This window comes from Danio rerio, chromosome 24, assembly GCF_052040795.2.
Source record: "Danio rerio strain M-AB ecotype USA chromosome 24, GRCz13ab, whole genome shotgun sequence".
In the NCBI taxonomy this organism is placed as follows: domain Eukaryota; kingdom Metazoa; phylum Chordata; class Actinopteri; order Cypriniformes; family Danionidae; genus Danio; species Danio rerio.
This window is the reverse complement of record NC_141044.1, coordinates 31883153-31905694: the sequence shown is the minus strand read 5'-3', so window position 1 is coordinate 31905694 and position 22542 is coordinate 31883153. Positions and strand designations below refer to the sequence as shown.

General features: G+C 38.4%; 2 protein-coding genes across 9 annotated transcripts in view; both read right to left on the bottom strand.

Moving 5' to 3' along the window:
* The window catches only part of abca4a (ATP binding cassette subfamily A member 4a), an 88940-nt gene extending 72769 nt beyond the window's left edge, over positions 1–16171 (bottom strand). For 2 of the 5 annotated variants that reach the window (XM_087308933.1, NM_001442044.1), the window contains 7 exon segments: positions 16063–16171; positions 15225–15334; positions 14967–15060; positions 13433–13574; positions 13216–13355; positions 7411–7538; positions 2372–2569 (listed from right to left, as the gene is read on the bottom strand). In XM_087308933.1, coding sequence (XP_087165059.1) covers positions 2372–2569; positions 7411–7538; positions 13216–13355; positions 13433–13574; positions 14967–15060; positions 15225–15290 — 768 coding nt within the window. In that variant the 5' untranslated portion in view covers positions 15291–15334; positions 16063–16171. 5 annotated transcript variants of the gene reach the window in all.
* Positions 16172–19225: 3054 nt separating this feature from the next.
* arhgap29a (Rho GTPase activating protein 29a) overlaps positions 19226–22542 on the bottom strand; it is a 111736-nt gene continuing 108419 nt past the window's right edge. For 3 of the 4 annotated variants that reach the window (XM_087309639.1, XM_087309642.1, XM_087309641.1), the window contains 2 exons: positions 21318–21432; positions 19226–21232 (listed from right to left, as the gene is read on the bottom strand). In XM_087309639.1, coding sequence (XP_087165765.1) covers positions 20289–21232; positions 21318–21432 — 1059 coding nt within the window. In that variant the 3' untranslated portion in view covers positions 19226–20288. The remainder of the gene's footprint in view (positions 21233–21317; positions 21433–22542) is intronic. The other variant, XM_087309640.1, reaches the window with a different exon arrangement.

Sequence of the window (22542 nt, the reverse complement as noted above, 5' to 3'; positions counted from 1 at the left end):
GAAATTTAAAAAAAAAAAAAAAGACTTTCTGCAAAAGAAAAAATATTATCCAAAATACTGTGAAAATGTCTTGCTCTGTTAAACATCATTTGTAATAATCAGTTGTAATAATTCTGACTTCAATTGTATATAGTATTATAAAATGCTATAATTAATTCATCTTAATTTTATGAAATATTCTAATCAATAATTAATCATTTACAATTAGACAAAAATAAACTTCTTTAATTATTAGTTTCTGTTATGTTAGTTTCTGTGTTATTTACAAATCACTTTATTAGGAATATTGATCATTTGAAAAATGTAATAGATATAATATTTTAATAAATATATACACAACACACACAAACACCCACACACGTATTATATAAAAACAAACTTTTATTTTGTGATTAATGTAATTAATCACAATTCATTTTTGCCAATCACTATAAAAATGTTTTGTCTTTCTTTCAGTTTCACTAATAAGTATTCCAATAATTTAATGTAAAATATAAAAATTACAATAAATGCTGTAACTTATAACACATTTTCACTTACCACTGAAACAAAGTGTTATTTTCACTTTTTAAAACATTATAATAAAATACTACAATTAATCACCAACCTTCTATTTTAATCCATCACGCATTGATGTTACACTGTAAAAACTGCTGGGTTCAACACAATGATTTTGTGTTGGGACAACATGAAGGAATTAAGTGTACTTATTAGTTTTTACAAATTTAAGTGGCTTGAACAAAACAATTAAGTTGTGCCCCCCCAAAAAACTCAAGAATTGTGTTGTCATTTCAAACAGCAAATGTCATTTCTTTTGTGTATTAAAGATCATTGAAAGCGACATGGTGGCTCAGTGGTTAGCACTTTCACACCACAGCAAGAAGGTTGCTGGTTCAAATCCCGTCTGGGTCAGTTGGCATTTCAGTTAGCATGTTCTCCCTGTGTTGGCGTGGGTTTCCTCCGGGTGCTCCAGTTTCCCCCACAGTCCAAAGATATGTGCTATATGTGAATTAAATAAACTAAATTGGCCGTAGTATATGAGTGTGTGAATGCAAGAGTGTATGGGGGTTTCCCAGTACTGGGTTACCGCTGGAAGGGCACACGTTGTGTAAAAGCATATGCTGGATGAGTTGGCAGTTCATTCCACTGTGGTGAATCCTGATGAATAAAGGGACTAAACTGAGGGAAAATGAACGAATGATTAAAGATTTTTTTTAAATCCCCAATAAAACATCTCTATGAAGCTTTTTTAGCACCAATGCAAGATCTCTTAATTTTAAATCAAACACTAATCTTAATATAGATTTACTCCTAAAATATCCCTGTCTGTGTTCTTTTCCCTAGATCAAGATGTCCTTGGTCAACATGCCTGACCAGTCTATTTTTTGCTGATGATCACCAAAAAAAAAAAAGGACAAACATAAAAGTCACTAGACCTGCATATTAAAGAGACGCAGACTCACACAATTTGTGTTTTTGCATTTGCTGCCTTTTCGTTGATTTTCTAGGAAATGTTACAGTCATCCACTTAACTCTTATCTCACATCTTATGACGTGCTTGAGCTACATTATGTAATAAACACATTGTGCTTATATGAAATGACATTGGTTTTTAGCTGCCCCCAAATAACAGCTAATCTTTTAACTACATTTTTACCAATAACATTCACTGTTGCCTCCCCTCAAAACAAGCACTGATATGATTTCCCTCATAGTTTGCATAGTTATGTGTCAGCACTTCCTCTACACCCAAACCCACTTCCAGATATCACTGATTTTACTGAGCAGACTGAACATGCAACAAAAATTAGTGACACTGTTACTGTTTACCATTTTAAAATGTTACACAAGATTTCTACTCCAAATAAAAGTTCTCCGAATCCCAAATCAATATATACTCACTTTATTAGGTACAACTGCGCGTTAACGCATATTTCTAGTCAATCAATCACATTACAGCAACTCAAAGCATTTAGGCATTCGCACACAACCATCTCTAGAGTTTACAGAGAATGGTCTGAAAAAGAGAAAATATCCAGTGAGCAGTAGATCTGTGGGCGCAAATGCCTTGTTGATGCCAGATATCATCATGTTTCAACTTAAAGTGTTCGTGCTGCCTAGAAATTTTACGTTTACTTCACTTAAATAGTGAAGTTGTTTTAACTCAGGTTAAAGTTGACAAGACTTGACAATTCACATGTAATAAATAGTGGTTAAAGTTTAGTTAACTAGATAGGTTGTTGTGATTAAGAATGAAAGGACTTTAGAATTCAAGTGTAGTGGACATGATTTAAGTTTACACCCACTCATCCTCTACACCCAAAGCCATTTCCAGCATTATAGTTTTCACTAAATGTGTCAACAGACTGACCAGGCGGAAAAGCTTGAAGAAGTCCAGGTTGGCGTAGAATTTGTCCTCGATAATTTGAAGACGCTGCGGTGTGAGGACACACATGGCGTTGCGGACGGCATATAGGCCCCAGCGGTTGGGGAAAATGAGGAAACGCTCCAGAAGAGTCTGGCTGCAGGCAATGTCCTTCAGATGGAGATCAGGGACTCCATACGCAAACTGACAGAGAGAGTGAAAAACACAATGAAAAGATTAAGAGTTCAGGGAAGTTAATGCCATTGTGCTAGTCTGAGCTGGACTTAATCGTTAAGTAGTAGTAAAATGCTTCTGGAAAACACACACATATCTCTTTGGGAAGTTAAATCGGGTATACCCAAAGGCAGCGCAATGTTGGGTCATCTTGGAAAGCTTATTGATTTTTACTGTCATGTTTATGTTCCAACATGATGGATGTGTTGACATGGCAGAGATGACAACAGCCATAATGCTGCAAATAAGACTTCAATGCCGTTTATATAGCATGTATTTGTATTTGTTTGTTGTTTTTGGTTTATTTTTTGGGGGGGGTGGAGGTGGGGTAGTTAAGATTATTTACTTAAGTAACAAAATTATCTAGAGCCACTATATAATTATCATTAGCTGGCGAATAGCATATCTTAAGAATGTATACTACTATTTTAGCTGGGAAATGTCTAATACTGTCTAAAATGAACCTGTGTTGTTGAAAATGAAACCGTGTTGTTTGGCATTGATTATAACTTTACTTATATGATTGAATTATGGTTAATGTAGCAAAACTATGATTCATTTTTGGATACCAACATGGGTGTGTTGACATGTCAGAGACGCAAGCAACCATAATGCTGCAAATAAGACTCCAATGCCATTTGTATAGCATAAGGGCCATAATTATTAGGTTTTTTGTTTTGTTTTGTTTTTTGTGGAGGTCTAGTTAAGATTACTTACTAAAGTTATAAAATTATCTGGAGCCACTATTACATAAGCATTAGCTGAAAAATATAGCATATCTGAACGATAAATACTATTTATATACTATTTTAGCAGGAAAATAATCTAGTCTAATAGTCTAATAATCTGTATAAACCGTGTTATTCTACATTGATTATAATAACACTTCTATGGTTCTGTATAGCAAAATCATGGTTAAATTTTGGATACCACGATGGGTGTGTTGACATGTCAGAGACGCCAACGACCATAATGCTACAAATAGGACTCCAATGCCATTTGTATAGCATGAAGGCCACAATTGTTTTTGTTATTATTATTATTTTGTGGGGGCCTAGTTAAGATTATTCACTAAAGTTGCAAAATTATCTTGACCCACTATTAAATTAGCATTAGCTGAAAAATATAGCATATCTGAATAAAAACTATTTATAAACTATTTTAGCAGGAAAATAGTCTAGTCTAATAACCTGTATAAACCATGTTATCTAGCATTGATTATAATCACACTTCTATGGTTAAAGTATGGTTAATGAAGCAAAAGCATGGTTAATTTTTGGTTAGATCTCAACAGATGCTAATGCTAACAGTGCGAAAAATAGACTTTTTGTAGTAAAACTACTGTTTATTTTTTTATAAACCTCATCTACAGTATGTTATCTGCCTAATGCTAATGCTAACTGAATAAAAAACAAAATTAAGGTATACAATACACAAAACATGATGTTTTTTTCACAACTACCACAAAAGAAAGACCATCGGGCTTCCTTTGGAACCGTTTTTTCAACTCGGGATAGGGCACAGGGTGTTGGCAACAAAATTGAAGGAAATCATTAACATCTCAAAACATCCTGAAGCACCTTTAGCCCTTAGCTTAAAACACACAAAAATTGTTCTGAGGTGTGGCTGTCTGCTGTATTAGACAAAACAATATCTGCTGCTTATGAATTTGACATTATCTCTATGTTGTCCACAAGAAAGCAGACTTTGCAAAATTTAAAGTGAGCTAGGCCACACAAAGTCTGCATGGGATTAATATGACCAAATTAACATATTTGCATGATCCCCATCCTCCATGGACTTACAAACACTCTGAAACGAGCAGAATAGATGCAGAAAAACCAATCAAAACATTTAATCAGCTGACCAATTATTTTTGGAAAATGGAAGCGAGTGGTTAACAGATCTTAAGCACTAAATTGATTGAAATGAACCAAATATTTATTCAAATGAACATAATAGCAATGTTTACTGACCTTAGTTACTTTTAAACTTGTTGTAGGGGACTCCAACACAATATTTTGAATCTCTAGTAATAATTGCATCACTAGTAATCTCTATATCTCACAAAACGACCAGACACCAGGCACCAGACACTTTACTTAAAGGAGTGGTTCACCATGATATCATATTTTAAACTTTCTTTGAGCATCAAATCAATGTATTTGAATGATTTTAAATAATCTGATTATGTGTATAAATTAAAATGAAAGAGCTCATCATATGGGTTTTCTAAAAATATCTTATACACAGTTTGTAACCTGCTTCGAAGTAGAAAGTCTGCAGAGTTGATAAATAAAGATGTTGTCTCTCAAAAAAAAAAGAGTCAGCTCTGTATCACCTTAACAAGTCATTATATTTTTGAATCTTTTGACAACCAATGTATGCAAATATGACCAAATTAACATATTTGCATAATCCCTATCTTCCACAGACATACACAAACACTCTGAAATGAGCAGAAAAGAAGCAGAAAGACCAATCAAAACAAACTTGGCCAGCTGACCAATCAGAGTCCAACGAGCCAAACTACAAACCAAACATTCATTCAAATGAATATAGAAACTCTCCTGTAGAACCTCTCTTCTCTCTATATGCACCAGACACTTTACTTAAAGGGGTGGTTCACTACGATATCATATTTTAAACTTTCTTTGAATCTTTTGACAGCCAAAGTATGTCAATATGATCAAATTAACATATTTGCATAATCCCTATCTTCCACAGACATATACAAACACTCTGAAATGAGCGCAAAAGATGCAGAAGGACCAATCAAAACAAACTTGGCCAGCTGACCAATCATTGTTGGCCTATGTAAGCGAGGGGTTAACAGATCTTAAGCACTGAATTGATTCAAATGAACCAAATATTGATTCAAATGGACATAAAAGCAATGTTTACTGACCTTAGTTGCATTTAAAACTGTTGTAGGGGACTCCAACACAATATGTTGTATCTCTAGTAATAATTTGTGTTGGGACATCATTTTTTACAGTGTAAGATCACTCCATTTTGAAATGTTTATTTTTTAAAAATGTATATGCAAACTACGGCTCCAAAAAAAAAAAAAAAAACGATTTAAATTCTCCAACTTCCACCCTCTCTCTCTCTCTCTCTCTCTCTCTCTCTCTCTCTCTCTCTCTCTCTCTCTCTCTCTCTCTCTCTCTCTCTCTCTCTCTCTCTCTCTCTCTCTCTCTCTCTCTTCCTCTCTTTCTTTCTCTCTCTCTCTCTCCATGTCATTAACAGCTATGGACTTATCCATCCAGGACATTCCTTCTTCCTCTGTTCACCCCCGCTGACTGACTGGCAGCACCTCTGAGAAAGCCTTCAAAATGCCTCACATTCCTCTCCCTTACATTTCCATATGAAAGTGACCGGGGTCCTGATGTTCCTGCTCATGCTATCACTTCCCCTAGACCTGCTCTACTCTCTGACCACAAGATCAAAAGGGAACCGGCCTCGTGCAAACCACCATCAGTGCTTTGTTCTCGCTGCAATAAAACCCACAAAGAATCTCGGGACTGGGAAACAAGAGGCCGAGGTTTGATCAGAGTCCTTCTGCCACTGGTTGGGGGGTCTGATTACTCGCAGGACAAATATATACATCACAAAGGGTCCGTAAAGAGAGCTGAGAAACCCAAACACGAAGCCGAACAAACGGGCACTTGAGAACCAGCCAAGATTGCCTCAGTCTCAAACAGAGACATTCAAATCCACCAACAAAGTCTGTTTACATGCTGGAGAAGAAGATGAATTTTTATCCTGGCGTGCGGTGAAGTCAATCTGCTTATCATTCATGCCTTAATTAGATGATCACAAAAAGGGCCGCTTCGAGTCAGTGACCTCTGAGATTCTGAGACTTTAAGCTGAACCCGGGGAGGTGATGTGAACACAGCTGAGGATACACAGATATTCTTATTCGTACAAAGATTCAATTATTTTCATTAATGCTGTTAAATGCTTGATTCTGATTGGTTGATGAACATTCTAAGCTAAGGCATGCAATATATCTGCTCGATTGACAACATGGCATAGCAAAATGTTTGATTTGGTTAGCAGCAGCACGAGTGTTCTTAAATGAACCTAAAAGAGCACGTCACTCCGCTGCTCATCCGTTTGCACTGGCTGCCAGTTGCTGCTCGCATCAAATTCAAAGCTCTGATGTTTGCCTACAAAGTGACTTCTGGCTTTGCTCCTTATCTACTCTCACTTCTGCAGATCTTTGTGCCCTCCAGAAACTTGCGTTCTGTGAATGAACGTCGCCTCGTGGTTCCATCCCAAAGAGGAAAGAAATCACTTTCCCGAACACCCGCGTTGAATCTGCCCAGTTGGTGAAATGAACTTCCTAACTGCATCAGAACGGCAGAGTCACTCGCTGTTTTCAAGAAACAACTAAAAACTCAACTATTTAGTCTCCACTTCACTTCCTAATCTGCAATTGCCTCTCTGGATATACCACTAACTGTACTAAAAAAAAAATATTTACTAATACTTTCCTTCTTAGACTTAACAGACCTGAACCTTGCCTACAGAACTTATTCATTGTTGCTCTTAGTTGTGTAAATTGCTTCCTTGTCCTCATTTGTAAGTCGCTTTGGATAAAAGCGTCTGCTAAATGACTAAATGTAAATGTAAATGTAAATGTTAGCAGTTTACACCCTGAATGAAAGTAAACAAATGATAGACGTGATACTGTCAGGACTCTGCCACTTCATTCATGTTTATTCTTATTTTTGTGGCATGGGCACTGCTCATTTCTTGTCAGTTACATGTATTGACTCCATGTCTGAATTATTTAAACAGCTTACCTGCTCGGGTCGAATCTGTGAGTTGATCAGCTGTTGTACCACAGATTCAGTGAGAGGAACATCTCTGAGCAGGTATGCTGTGAGAGTTTCGTCATCCTTTAAAATGTCTTCCACTTTTATGCCTCGACCTGCATAAGAAGTGAACAAAAATGCGTGAACAGGATGCTTATTTTTGAAAAGGAAAGTGGGAAGATAATAGATTGTGGTTTTAAATCAGAGCCAGGAATCAAGAGGATCCAGACACCATTTTACATAACAAAACCTTTTTTTTTATTAATAGATACAGAGGTGTTAGTTCTTTGAATGCCACATGCTGCACGGAGGACTAAGCTTAAGACACGTTTTTCTGCCAGGAACCAAATCTTCAGTCACTCCTGCCATCACCATAATGCCTTGGACAATCTTACTAAAGCCTAAAATATACTTTGGTATGCATGAGCAACTCACTGTGGCTTTGCAAACGCCAGTGTTGTTGTTTTTTCTCTACTTAGTTTGTCCACAAAGTGTCAACACTGAACAGGACTGTTGTTTCCAACCCAGGCTCCTTCTGAAAATGTATCACTATAAATTTTTGGAGAGCGCTAAATGCGTCCCAGGGGGTATGTTTTTTTTTTTTTTTTTTTTTTGCAGTTTTTATTTTCGCGAATCCACCAAAAGCCACTGTGTATGCTTTTTGAGATCTTAAATTTCTCTCGCGAGTGCCATTCATGCCTGCTGTTTTCACGTAAATCCACCAGAGGCTGCTGTCGACTGACTGATCCACTGACCCACCCTCCTCCTTCTCTAAACCCAACCAATAGTATTTTCAGAAGCACAGATTGACCCACCCACCCACTTTCCTTAATCCAGCAGGCAGTTTTAAAAAGCAACATGTGGAGAACATGCAAACTCCACACAGAAATGCCAACTTGCCCAGTCAGGGCTCAAACCGGTGACCTTCTTTCTGTGTGGTGATCATGCTACCCACTGTGCCACCATGAAGCTCCATGTTGTATTTCAGTTGTATTTTTAGCCCTGATAAAGCTCCTGTGTGCAGGACTAGTTTCTTACACATTAAATCCAAATCCTTTTGTCTTGTTTGTTTTCGGATTTGAAATAACTGAAGTCAGTGAGCGTATTAATATGGACAAGACCTGCCTGGAACTACAGTGCACAATTATTGCACACCTTAGAATGTTCATCAGCCAATCAGAATCAAGCAGTCAGCACCCCAGTATCCTTCTTCACTGTCTGAGCTTTGTCTCTCCAAAATCTCCCTTCCTACTTGTTTAAAATACTTGCTCCATCTTCACCATCTCTTTTCTGCCTGTAAAATAACAATCTTTTTCCAGTCTTGGACTCAAACCCAAACAGAGCTGCACGTATCCAACCTATAGCTGTTACATTGTTTAAAAATGAGACCTAGAGACACAGGTCTGATTGCACCCTGATCATATCACTGTTTACATTACACATACATTATCAAGGCAATGACTAATGCATTAGTATAAAATTCAAGTTCCATTATCTGACCACTGTTGAAACCAAGCTCTGCTTCTTGTAGCTGAGGTAATAATTGCAGGTTTGTTTTAACCACCTTATTTCCTGCTTGCATCCTAATTTTATAAGCTGCAAGTTACAAAACACATACAAAGTGCCACTGACTGATCACTGGTAGATGGGATTCTCCCTGAGCATAATCGACTCAGGTATTACACACAGACCTGTTTTATTATGTAATAAATAGGTACCTGACCAGCACTGGTCCTGGGTCCTCGGGTCCACTGTGAAAATATCTAGTGTTCAGTGTAGACTCTTTGTGGACAAAGTAAGTAGTGCAAAAACACCCATAAGTTGTTGATGCAAACTAAAGCATATTTGGGCATTAGTAGGATTATCCAAGGCATTATGGTTGTGGTAGGAATAACTGAACAATTGGTTCCTAGCTTAAACTTAGTTTAACAGGAAGCAGATGGATGCACACATTTTTTAAGCCTGTGGTGAACACCACAGCAGTTCTCATCCTGGTTGTCAAAGCAACATTATGGTACCAAACTGCTGATTTTGAGGAGGTATGCAAGGGTTTTGGGTGCAATGAGGCAAAGTATACTCTGGGTTAGAGTTAAGGCTGATTTATACTTCTGCATCAAGTGCATGCGTATGCCTTGTTTATACTTCTGCGTCAAATGATCAGCGTGACCCACGACACCAGCCTTGTGCTTTGCCATGCATTTATAATTTTGCTTGCTGTTTGTGTTGATCTGCAATAACACTTCCAAAACGCTAGCTTACAGTGAGGTTTTTATTTTCCTCTGTGTCAAGTTTTTTTTTTTCTGGTGTTTTTTTTTTCTGAACGCTACCTTAAATGTACAAGTGGCTCAAAGTCACTCATTGTGAGGGGAGAACTGGTGGATGTGCATCAAATTTAATCATAAGGTATACACAAAAAAAAAGTTTCCATCTGAGGCTCCTCCACGGGACTCAACACTTGTGAATACTCACTCCAACAGGTTCACGCGGCTCTAGCTCTCGCCCACACTCATCAGCACTACCAAGCCGACCAATCACAGATTTTGAGCTACACGTCGTGTAGGTGCGTTTCAGTGTCGGTGTCAACCACGGTGAGAGCTATGGAACCGCGTGAAGGCTGCACCTGATTTATACTTCTGCATCAAGTGCATACTAAGACTGCAGCTCTGCACAAGACTTTTGGCCAGCGGAGAAATTAAAATGGTCATGCCGAACTGAGTCTGGTTCTCTCCTATTGGAAAAGTTTTTTTTCCCTCTCCACTGTCGCCACTGGCCTGCTTTGTTCAGGATCTGAAAAGCTATGCATCGATGAATTTGCTCTTCAGTGTTTGGACTCTCAGTAATGATTTCACACCACACTGAACAGAGCTAAACTGAACTGAACTTAAACACTAAAAACTGAACTACCCTGATCCAGTTACTATGACCATTTATGTGAAGCTGCTTTGACACAATCTACATTGTAAAAGCGCTATACAAATAAAGCTGAATTTAATTGAATTGAAGCCCTTGCCGTGGCTGACGCTATGCGAACCCGTTGGAGTGAGTGTTTACAACATTGGTTTACAAGTGTCAAGTCCCCTGTTTTGTGTTTTTCTTATGATTAAAGTTGTTCCACGTCCACCAGTTCCTGCCTCTAAATGAGCAAGTTTGAGCTACTTGTACATAAAGGTAGCGTCAGTAAAAAAAACACCAGTGAAGAAACTCGACACAGAGGAAAATAAAAACCTCACTGCCAGCTAGCGTTTCAGAAGGGTTAATGCAGAGCAACAGAAACAGCGCGCAGAAGTATAAATGCACGGCAATGTGCAAGGTATGCACCATGTGTCACGGCAATCACTCGATGCGGAAGTATAACTAAGGCCCCGTTTACACTAATGCGTTTTAGTTTGAAAACGCATAAGTTTTGCTACGGTTACGCCAACCGTCCACACTACGCCGGAGTTCTCGAGCGCCGAAAACGGAGCGTTTCGAAAACGCTGGAGAGGCCGTTTTCATTTTGAAACGCTGCTGCTCCGTCTCAGTGTGGATGATGGAAAACGGAGACATCTGAAAACGGAGGCGGGGCTGCAGACGTTCGCCTCTCTGATTGGGGCTTTTCCTGAATATTAAGTAGCCCAACACACACAGTTCAGTCCTGCTTTCTCTCCGTGTAAGTTCAGACTTCGCAAGTTTGATCAAGGCTGCAGTCTCTTCTTCTCAGTTTGATATGGAAAAGCAGACTATACCGAGGACACGGGTAAATCTTCAAAGGGAACAGTGTACTTTATAACTTCATTCACATCACCCTGGCTTCGTTGTTTCACTTTCTCAACAATAAAATGTAAACATGATTTAAGGAACTGCCTATTTTCATTTTAATATTAGCAACTTAGACAGCAGACATGTTGAGGCGCCGTGCTGTATAAGATGAGCGTCATCTTCACTGTCTGGATATTTATAACAAAACGGAGCCGATAACAACTGCCTCCTTTCAATTTCAGTGAAAATACGAAACATCCCCTCTCTTTTGCTGAGTATCAGTTTTAAGAATCGATAATGGCCATTTTAAAAGTATAACATACAATAAGTTTATACATTATAGGAAATAAAGGCAAGCGATAAGTCAATATACAGAATGTACGTGGTTACATTAATCATTAACTTATCTTTGCGCTCAGCCAAAACACGTTACCTGAGAACAAGTAATAGATTCCAATGCCCAAAGTCAGGGAATATGTCGTTAGATAAAGACAACAAGATGAATGAAATATCCCGTTTAATAAATATAGTGAGATTAGATCCAGCGGGAGATGCTTGATGAGAAGTCCGACTAGCACAGCTCTCATCTGGGTACATGGGCTGCAGCGCTTGCCCGAGAGTGTCTGTGTGGTCACGTGATGTGCGTTTTCAGCGTTTTGGTGTGGACGGAGAGCAGTTCAGAAACGCTGGGTAAAACGCGAGTGTGGACGCGGATCGTTTTCATTCTAAAACGCCGTTTTAAAACTAAAACGTACTAGTGTAAACGGGGCCTAAGCCTTTACGCTCCACAGCAGTATTCTAGCCAACAACAGTCAAAGCAGCCATCCATGATGCCTTTTGGGACAGGGTAGAGATATACTTTGAGCTAAAATCTAAGAGATCATAGGGTGTCCCATTCATCACTTCCGAAAGGTAATCACAACCCATTTGCTTCATGATATACGATCTAATTGCACACCTTCTCAGGGTCAAAATGGCATGCATACTTAGAGGAACACTGTGAATGTTTAAAGGACTATTTGGGACAGGACTAAATTATTATTTGGGCTCAAGTCCACAAGACCATAGTGCATCCTATTCCTTAGCTTTCCCCCTTCCCTTTTGCAGCAACTATATCTTTTTTTATACATGTCTTCTGATCCGAGCATGCACTATTCAATAGTCAAAGTACAACATCCCAAAATATGGACTTGAGCAAAAATGGAGATTTTGGACAGATGCCTCAATTCAACCTCAATGCAAACTTCTGCTGAGCCTACACAAAGGTGAGCTCCACAGTGGACTTTGTCTACATTAAAGTAAAAGTAGCATTACATTAGAAACATGTGCACTCAGAGGAAGACCGTACAGCAAGGGTGACCAACTCTGTTCCTGGAGCTCTACCTTCCTCCAAATGTCAGTAGCAACCCATATCAAGCACAGCTGCCTGTAATAAGTGCAGTTCTGGCCTTAATTAATCGGTTCAGGTGTGTTTAATCAGGGTTGGAGCTGAACTCTGCAGGAAGGTAGATCTCCAGGAATTGCCTTGACATTTGGTATAAGCTTACTTAGTCCACAAGTCTGTATGGTCTCACATGCACTCCCTCTGTGGTCACCACATACTCCTAATGTGAATTTCTGCAAAGGCTGCACCACAATAATCTCCACAGCCAACATCTATGCAACAGTCAAACTAAGGTTATGTCAAGACTGCATGCATTTGGGTGGCATGTTGAAGTATACTTTTGGGCTTCATTCCAAAATCCTGAGGACAATCCATCTCATTTTCACTGATGGCAGCAGACGTTTGTTTTTCTAGCAAGGACAGACTCATTAGAACTGTCGGGGTAAGAATGTTGAACTCAACACCCAGACGACTTCTATTTGTGTGCACTGTGAAGACGTAAACAAATCGAAGTGCTTTCTCTAAAAATAATAGTATGGAAGTAGCGTAAGCTTCTTAGCATTCCTCATGAAAGGACCTCTTCAAGGCAGATTGAGGACGTAATCTAAAAGAGAGTGGAGTACACAGTGAAAGAGCGGCTGGGAAACTGAGGTGACTTGAGATTTGCTGACCTGCAATTGCCTCAGGATTGGTCCGAAGAGTATCCATAAAGCTGCTCATAGCCATAAGTTCCTGCCATAACCGTCCCAACTGCAGAAACTCGGTATCTTCAAACAGCAGCTCCTGTGCGTCTGACCAAAAACGAGCCAATCTGAGCAAGAGGAATGCATTGATTAGAGCAGTAGAAGATTAGCTTTTTGCATAGTTTGCACATGGAAGTCAAATCACATTGAGTTGTTGTAGTTGGACACCAGGCCTGGAGATTCTCCACGAGTCGTGTGCTGGAAACAGGGGTTGTTGGCATTGCAGACGATCCCCTGGATCCATGGAAGGACGCCAGATGAGGGCATAGCTTTGTTTGGAAAATGACCTGAGGAAAAGCAAACTGGTTAATATTGCCAAAAAAGGAGCATATTATGTAGACAAATAGCCAAGAAACGGTAGTATTGGTGTTTCCATCAAAAATTGCACAGGTTTCCATTCCTTCTGTTCAAGATTCCCCCTTCTTGGGAAATTGATGCAAAATTTCAACAACAAAAATGGAAGCCTGATGTGGCTCTTTTTGTAGATATAATAAATTGCTTTAGTATGAATACAAAATCGAACAAAAGGTGCTGCCAAGTATTTTTTATCTGATAAAAATGTTTCTGAGCATATATTCTACAATTTTACGTGTATGTACGCAGGGGTAGCAGCCTTAGGAGAGAACCCCAGACACTTCTTCCAGCTCTTCCGGGGGAATCTCGAAGCGTTCCCCGGCCAGCTGAGAGACATAATCCCTCCAGCATGTCCTGGGTCTTCCCCGAGGCCTCCTACTGATGGGACATGCCTGGAACACCTCCCTAGGTAGGCGTCCAGGAGGCATCCAAAACAGATGCCTGAGCCTCAGCTGACTTCTCTTGATGTGGAGGAGCAGCGGCTCTCATTCGAGCACTTTCCAGTTGACAAACCTGGGACTATAGGTGAGAGTAGGAACGTAGACCGGTAAATTGAGAGCTTTGTATTTTGGCTCAGCTACTTCCTTTCCATAACGGTGCATTACTGCTGCCTCTGCACCAATCTGCCTGTCAATTTCACGTTCCATCCTTCCCTCACTCGTGAACAAAACACAAAAATACTGGAACTCCTCCACCGTGGGTAAGGACTTTCCTCCAACCAGGAGATGGCAAACCACTTGTATGAAGATGGCAAACCATCGTGTGTGTTGCCATTTCTATAAAATACTTACTTTTATGCTACAGTATATCCCAACATGCACAAAAAGTGGATGAAAAGATGGTTAGTAAGACCTGTTACTTGGCTGGAATTGTTTTATATTGAGTAAAATATAGAGTTTAGAGTTTTAAACCAATATCCTTGAAAAATGTATTGTGTGTCTGTAAACACCATGGTAAATTCGTAACATTTTCAAAAAGATATTTAACTTAAAAAGAACCAAAAATGAAAATTCTGTCATCATTTACGCTCCCTTCACTTGTTTTAAACCTTTATGAGTATCTTCTGTAGACTTCACTAGTATTTGTTTTCCCTACTATGGAAGTCAATGGTTACATATTTACAAATTTCTTCAACATATGTTCTTTAGTGTTCACCAGATTAAAGAAATCTACAGAGGTTATTGGAACCACGTAAAGATGAACAAACAGGGAGTAAATTTTTATTTTTGGGGTGAATTATCCCTTTAATTTAACTGTCTAGTGATCAAAATAGGAATATTAAAATAGTATACAGTAACTACTAATTTCCTAATCGGCATACATACATTCATGTTGTCTGTAAAGGGGGTTCGCTTTTCTCAGCCAAACCAGTCCAATAAATAGCACCACAGGCCACATAATCTCCATAAAGAGCCGCGTCTGAGTGAAAATCCAGAGAAATCCATTAGAAAGGCTCAAAAATAAACTGTTTGCTGACAGACACATATAATCAATCTTTGAATCATTTTCAATATAAAACATTGTAAAGCAATTTCCTTTAGAAAGAAAATAGTTATTTTGTGTAAAGTGAATGAACATTTCACCTTCTGTCTCTTGCGGACGGTCCAGTTTTTCCAGAGGAGCAGCCGCACCTGGCTGTTGGTCCCCATGACTGCTGCTCTTCACCCCCACAGGGGTCACACACAGGACCTACCTGCACAAAAGCAGCAAGAGAGTCACTCCTGCTCATTTTTACCTTCACCAAACATGTCAAGATGGTTATATGTGCGAAAAAATGTAACAAATACATGCATCAGTGGTTTAATATCACCACAGGAATTCTCATTTATTGATTTACACGATTTGCACTTAAAAAAAAAGAAAAAAAAAAAATATATATATATATATATATATATATATATATATATATATATTTTTTTTTTTTTTAAACTGTATGATCCAAAGCAACCAAACCATTTATGCCTTTAATCCTTCATAATAATAATTATAGTTTTCCAATACTTATTTTATATTATTCCTTAGATTTCCCACCACAAAATAAGAGCTCAATAATTCTGAAAATAATAATTATTTAATTTCAGTTAGTTTTGCAGTGACTGTTGTTAGCTAATCTTGTCAGTTATTTGTTGTGATTTTAATGTATTTATTTTAGTTCTGTTTTTTCGGTTTTTGTCTTAATTTTGGCTTTCGTTTAGTAAAATAGCCTTGGTACAGTACACACTCTCATCATAAGACCAATCATGAGACATAATGAGACAAGAAATGAATTGTGTGCGCTGTCAATATAGTTCAGCGTTTAACAGACAAACGCAGCGCTGTTACGTAACAGGCCCGAATGCTTTTTTACGTAACACCCGATCACCATTCATTCGGAAACAACTAAAAGACACACGTAAAAATGGTAACAGTGGCAAGACTCACCTCAGGAGAAGAAGGCTCTTTTGTGCTTGCTTCTGCTGAAGCTCATGGCCGTGTTTGGTCGACCGACTGCAGGCTTGCTGCAGACGCAAAGCAGGTTTGTAATCAGATTGATTTAAGCTCCTTTCACCAGTGTGAGAGCGGCTACTCCACGCTTCACTGAATCTGTGACCTAACTAACAACCAATAACTGGCCAATATGAACTCTTCACTCTTATTTGCTGGAGATGAAGATGTCATATCTAGTAAAGATTGAGTGGGGCTGTCAAAGAAAACCTAGAAACCTCGTTTTTTCCCGCTGCAATTCTGACTTTATTTCTGTATCTTGAATTTCGAGTTTATAGTTAGGTCAGTTGCAATTCTGAGGTGGGGGAGTGAGAATTACACGATGTAAACTTTAATGGATAGTTCAAGCCAAAAAATTAACACTGTCATTATTTATTCTCCCTCCACTTGTTCCAAACCTGTTGGAGTTTCTTTCGTCTGTTGAACAATAGAAGTAATACTGAAGAATGTTGGAAAGCAGCAGCCATTTCCATCCTCCTGTCAGTGACTTTGCATTTGTAAGTATCTAATGAGATGGAAGCTAAAAATTTATAATAAAAATTAAAAATAGCAACAAAAAAAAAAGTTTATACAGGGCGTCACGGAGGCGCAGTGAGTTGCATGATCACTTCACAGCAAGAAGGCCGCTGGTTCGAGCCTTGGCTTGGGTCAGTTGTCATTTCTGTGTGAAGTTTGCATGTTCTCCTTGTGTTCACGTGGGTTTTCTCCAGGTGCTCCGGTTTCCCCCACAAGTCCAAACATGTAATGAATTGGGTAAGCTGTCCTTAGATTATGTGTGTGTATGGATGTTTCCCAGTGATGTGTTGCAGCTGGAAAGACATCTGCTGCGTGGAACATATGCTGGATAAGTTGCCGCAGTTGGCGGTGAACTCCACTGTGCAGATGTCAGACTATTAAAGGGCCAAAAAAAAAAAAGAATTAAGTTTATACACTCACTTGCGGTGGTTTCGGAAGTGTGCAAACAAAAAGTTGTAATATGAACGATTGAAATCACGTGTCCAGCAGTGTTGGGGTAACATTACAAGTAACCTGAGTCATGTAATAATATTACTTTTGTAACTTTTTTTTAATGAAACTCGAGTTAATTTTTTAGATTGTAGGCTTTTTTTTAATAGTTTGCTGAAATAAAGTTATCGTAGTGTAATCATGTTGAATCACACTTAATGAGAAAACTAGCTCCCTGCAGGAACAGACAAACACCAAAATGGCAGAGCCTTACATTTCTGTATTCTCATTATTTTGAACACATGGAAGAAAAAGGATAGTCTCAATGGACAGTGATTTTACTCAACTAATAAGACAAAAATAAAAAAGTAGTCAACACATTGCATTCAACTTTCATTAATCCGTATATGGCATGTATAGAGTCTGGAAGTTTTCTAAAAAAAGGAAAAAAAAAGAAAAAGGTAAATGAAGGTTATACAGTGTGTCATTAAATGTAGAGCTCCTCATATTTTAATAAAAGAAAAATACCCTGTAAGTACTAAAAAAGATCAAACCTCAAACAGGTATAAAAAAGTAACACAAAAGTAACATAATTACGCATTACTTTTCATAAAAGTAATTAAGTAACGCAACTAGTTACTTTTTTTGGGGAGTTAGTCAGTATTGTAATGCATTACTTTCTAAAGTAACTCTCCCCAACACAGGTGACCAGTCAGCTGCCATTATGCCTATTATGCTTGCCTTGTTTTCTTGGTTACTAAGTTACAAATACTGCAGTCAGCTTCTCTAACAACTTGAAGAAATCATATCTAAATGTGTAAATGGTGAAAAAAAACCTATTAGGTGAATTATCCCTTTTATTTTGACATTACATCTTTTAAATGTGAAAAACAAACCAGCAATTTCGAGGTGAAAAGTCCTAATTGAGAGACTCAAAATGGCAAAAAAGAAAAAGAAAGCCAGAATTCTGTGATGAAAAGTTGTATGTTCTGTGGTGGAAACAAAACTTAAATAGACATGACAAAAACTACAAGTTCTGCAATTGTGTCATAAAGATCAGTGGTGTAAAGTAACTAATTACAAATATTCAAACTACTGTAATTTTGTAAAGTTTTTCTCAGGAATTGTAATTTACTAAGTAGTTTTAAAAATGTGTTTGCATACTATTGAGCACATTTTTAGAGCTGTATTGATACCTTTACTGCTTTACTTTCATTCAACTTGCTGTCACTACTTATTTTCTTCTTGTGTACTGGAATTAGAAAACATCCAACCTAAAATCAACCAAATATCAATGTCTAATGATGATACAGTTTGACGTTGTGTGGACGTTACCACTATGACATCTATCAGATATTAGATTTTACAGTAGTTGCCATACCTGATGAATAAATGTCAGTGTTTGACGGCAGTATGATGTTGGTTTAGGATGTTGACTCAACGTTGTATTTTGATCACTTTCTAACACAACCTAAAATCAACCAAATATCAAAATCATTTGACGCCATTATTGGACTTCAAAATAATATTGTGCTTAGATGCTGGATAGACATTGAATTTTGGTCAACTGAAATCAACATTAACGTCTTATGATGTTGTGTGCCTGTTGAGCAATAATTTAATGCACTACAGAATGTTACGTTTACACACACATGCACAAAATACATGTAAATGCATCAGCTTTTTACAGCGTAATACTGACTATTCACAACTCTTGAGTACTTTTGAAAGTGCTTGATTTTACTCATACTTTGAGTAACATTTACAACAGATACTTTTACTCTATTTGCACTACATCTTTAGGCAACTAATGGTACTTTTAATTAAGTATGATTTTTCAGTACTCTTTCCACCACAGATAAAGATGCAATCAAGTAATATGAGAAGATCTAATTGTTCACAATTCTCCAAAAATGTAAGAAATCTGACATTTAACCTCTTGATTGTCAGATATGAAGTCAGAATCGAGAGAAAGCCCTCAAGTTTAACTATAAATTTAAAAAGCTATTGGGCATTTACACCGCCACTTTTCCAACAGAATATACAGTTCATTAAACACGCATGCTCCAATGACAAAAGACACACTTGTATGCATACATTGAGGGTAGTACAATCCGATAGGTAGATCAAAATCATTTCAAGTAAAAACACAAAATCAAGTATGACATCAGCTGTGGTTTTAATAAGTTACAAGTGTGTATTTTCACATGTACCTGCTTTTACACTTAAGGGAAGGTAAGACGTTTTGAAAATGCTGTTAAAAGACTAGCATCACATCCGATGCATGGGTGCCGTTTACAAGAAACACTGAATAAACTAGTCTTAAATGTGGTTTAGACCAGCTAATTTGTGTCAGTGGATTGTAATGAAGGCACTTGCTTTGGTTTGACTTGCTTGTTTTGGGGTATAATGACATTTTAGTTGACGTGAAACATACAAAAGAAATAAGAAAACGAAACTTTGGGCAAACTGTTGCAATATTATTAGAGAATGTGGGCCAAATTGCATGTCTGAAAGCTTTCTACTGTATTACGAAACGTATAAACAATAATTACTATTAACAGTATTTGTATAAAAAGAAAAAAATACCTTTTGCACACTTTAACAAAACAAGTGTATAACATTCAGATTACATCCATCTGTTGTTCTTGAATAACACTATTAACACTGCGCGTAGTTCGACAATTCAGTAGCCAGAAACATGTGGTTCCAAAGTCTAATAAGTGCATTTTTATGATTATAATAAAGTGACGATACTCAACTGTAACAGCTTGGTCGATTTGGTTTTGGTGTAAAACATAAAAATACAGAAATATACAGAATATATATATATATATATTTATATATTTTAAACAATATAAAAATCCATATACAGTGTAAATGAAATTGCACAGTGACAGTGACGTTCTGGAGTTATAATGAGAAATAAAATGGATTGTTTTGTCCTTGGTGCATAAGTGATGCGATAAAAGTAAAAAAAAAGAGAAAATATTAAGTGCATACTGGGTAAAAACTGTTGTCCAAGGGGTTTGTTTGATTATTTCAATCAGCAGACGTGGAATATATTAATATATAGTATTAAAACCCGTCCTTGGATCTCTTCACAGTTATGGAAACAGATTTCCACATATACAAAATGAGGCTGTCACAAAAATTCATGCGGTCGAGTTGTTCGCCCATCGCCAACAGCTCTAAAATTATCCATAATTGTTCAGATCTCAAACAAAATGAGCCTCGCGGTGCTCAAGATCCTGCATGCGCCGTGATCGGAGTCTCTGGTACACAGGTTTGGTCTCATTTTGTCCGAGTTCCTCGGGGCTGGAGCTTGGCGATTCAGGAAGTGGAAGTGGACTTGTATCATGGGCGTCCACTGATGTTTCTTGGTCTAATTCTGGCTCAGGTTCATCAACCGAGACTTCCACGCCAAACTCTTCTTCCTCATCATCATCGTCATCGTCATCATCCTCTTCTTCTTCTTCAGTACTGTTTGCGGTTGCTCTAACAGACTGGAGTTCAACCTCAGTTAACGATTTGCTCTTGCCTCCTGGAGGTTTGTAGAACGTTCCAGGTGGAGGCTGAAGAGTTCTTGGGGGCCTGAAGGCTGTAGGAACCGGACAAAACTCACTAATGTTTCCTTCCCTACGTAAAGTCCGTCCAGGCCTCACAGCAATGGTGTAGGGTCTGTTAGCAAGAACTGTGCTGGGGCTTTTGCTATGTTCTGAGAAGGATGACGATGTGAGTGATGAAGTGTGAACATTGGTGTCATTGGACCCAGAATCTACAGGACAGGTTTTCGGAGTGATGTCATGATGCTTGTATTGCTTGTCCCAAGTCCGCCGTAGAGTTTGCGTGTCGATGTATGATTTCCTGTAATGGTTTCCCGCTCTGGACTTGGGCTTCTCCTCTTCGGATACTTCCTCGATGACGGGATCTCGACTGTGGGTTTCTTCCTGCTCTACGGAGTTCTTCACATTACATTCGTCCACCTTGGAGAGGTTGAGAAGGCGTTCGGCCGGCATGCTGATTGGTCGAGAGACAAGCTTGGGTCTTGGAGGCCGTAGCTGGACTCTGGTCACATGGTTACGGCGAGTGAGACCAGGTGAGTTTCGCATTTCAGGAACACTTGATGAGAGGAGCTTGTTCATGTCTGCTTTATCGCCAACTGCAAAGAGTGAGAGAAGTTGAAGCTTTTGTTTTTCACACTATGTGACTGTGGTTGTTTTTTACCTGGGTTAAATAATACTGACCTGCAGCGAAGTCTTTGTCAGATCGTATCTTTCCCTCTTTCACCTCATCCATCAGATGCATAGAAGGTATTACGGAGGAATGCCTTTTATACATCTTAGCTTTTGACTGTTGCTGCTTTTTGAAAACAAAGACAAAAATGCAAATAAGTTAAGAAAAATAATAGTTTTGTTAGAGAAATGTTTAATGTGGTATTTGTGAAGTCTTTGAAGATTTTTCTTCTGGGAAAAAAAAAACAGCTGGTGAACCTAGCTTTAATGAGCTAAGCTGGAAAAGACATCTTGAGCAAGAAAACCCAACTGTTTAAAACTGGTCTAGCTAGGGGTGCCCAAACTTTTTGCAGAGTTTTGTTCCAACCCCAATTAGACAACTGAAGCAGCAAATCAAGCTCTTTCTAGGTATACTAGAAACTTCCAGAAAGGTGTATTGAAAGAAGTTGAAGCTAAACTATGCAGGACACCAGGCCTACAGGACTGAGTTTGGGCTTCCCTGAACAAGCAATAATAAAGATCCTCAAAGCCAGGTCCACCAGCTGGCAGTTTAGCAAAACCCAATTGGTGGAATTGTCTGTTAAAACTCGTAGACCCTCTTGGACTTAAAAATCCCAACTGTTACTGCTCAACAGTTTCTAACCAGTTCAAAATAGCTTTTTCAAGAGGAGTTCAGATCACCCCAGGTACCATAAACATAAATTTGATAAACATATCTCAAAAGTGGTTGGAAATAGTTTCTACCAACTCCGCCTTCTCTCAAAAATGAAATCCTCTCTTCCTTCACACTCTCTAGAAATTGCCATATAACCTTCCGGTTGGACTATTGCAACTCTCTCTATTTTGGGCTGCCTAAGTCTCAGATTACTCGCCTACAGTTAGTGCAAAACCCCGCAGCTAGATTCTTAACAAAAAGGCCGAAATATGCACAACACTTTTATTCTGAGGTCTCTACATTGGCTACCGGTGACACAAAGAATCAAATTTAAAATCCTTCTCTTTGTGTATAAAGCCCTACATGGTCTAGGCCCTCATTATTTGTCCCAACTGATTGTTAATTACACTCCTCCAAGACACTTGCGTTCCACTGATCAGTTTTTATTAAAAGTTCCAAAGGCCCACCTCAAAAGTAGGGGTGAACGTGCTTTTGCCATAGCAGGTCCTCGCCTCTGGAACACCCTGCCATTAGAACTAAAAAAGGCTTCATCGCTGCCTATTTTTTAGTCTAAATTAAAGA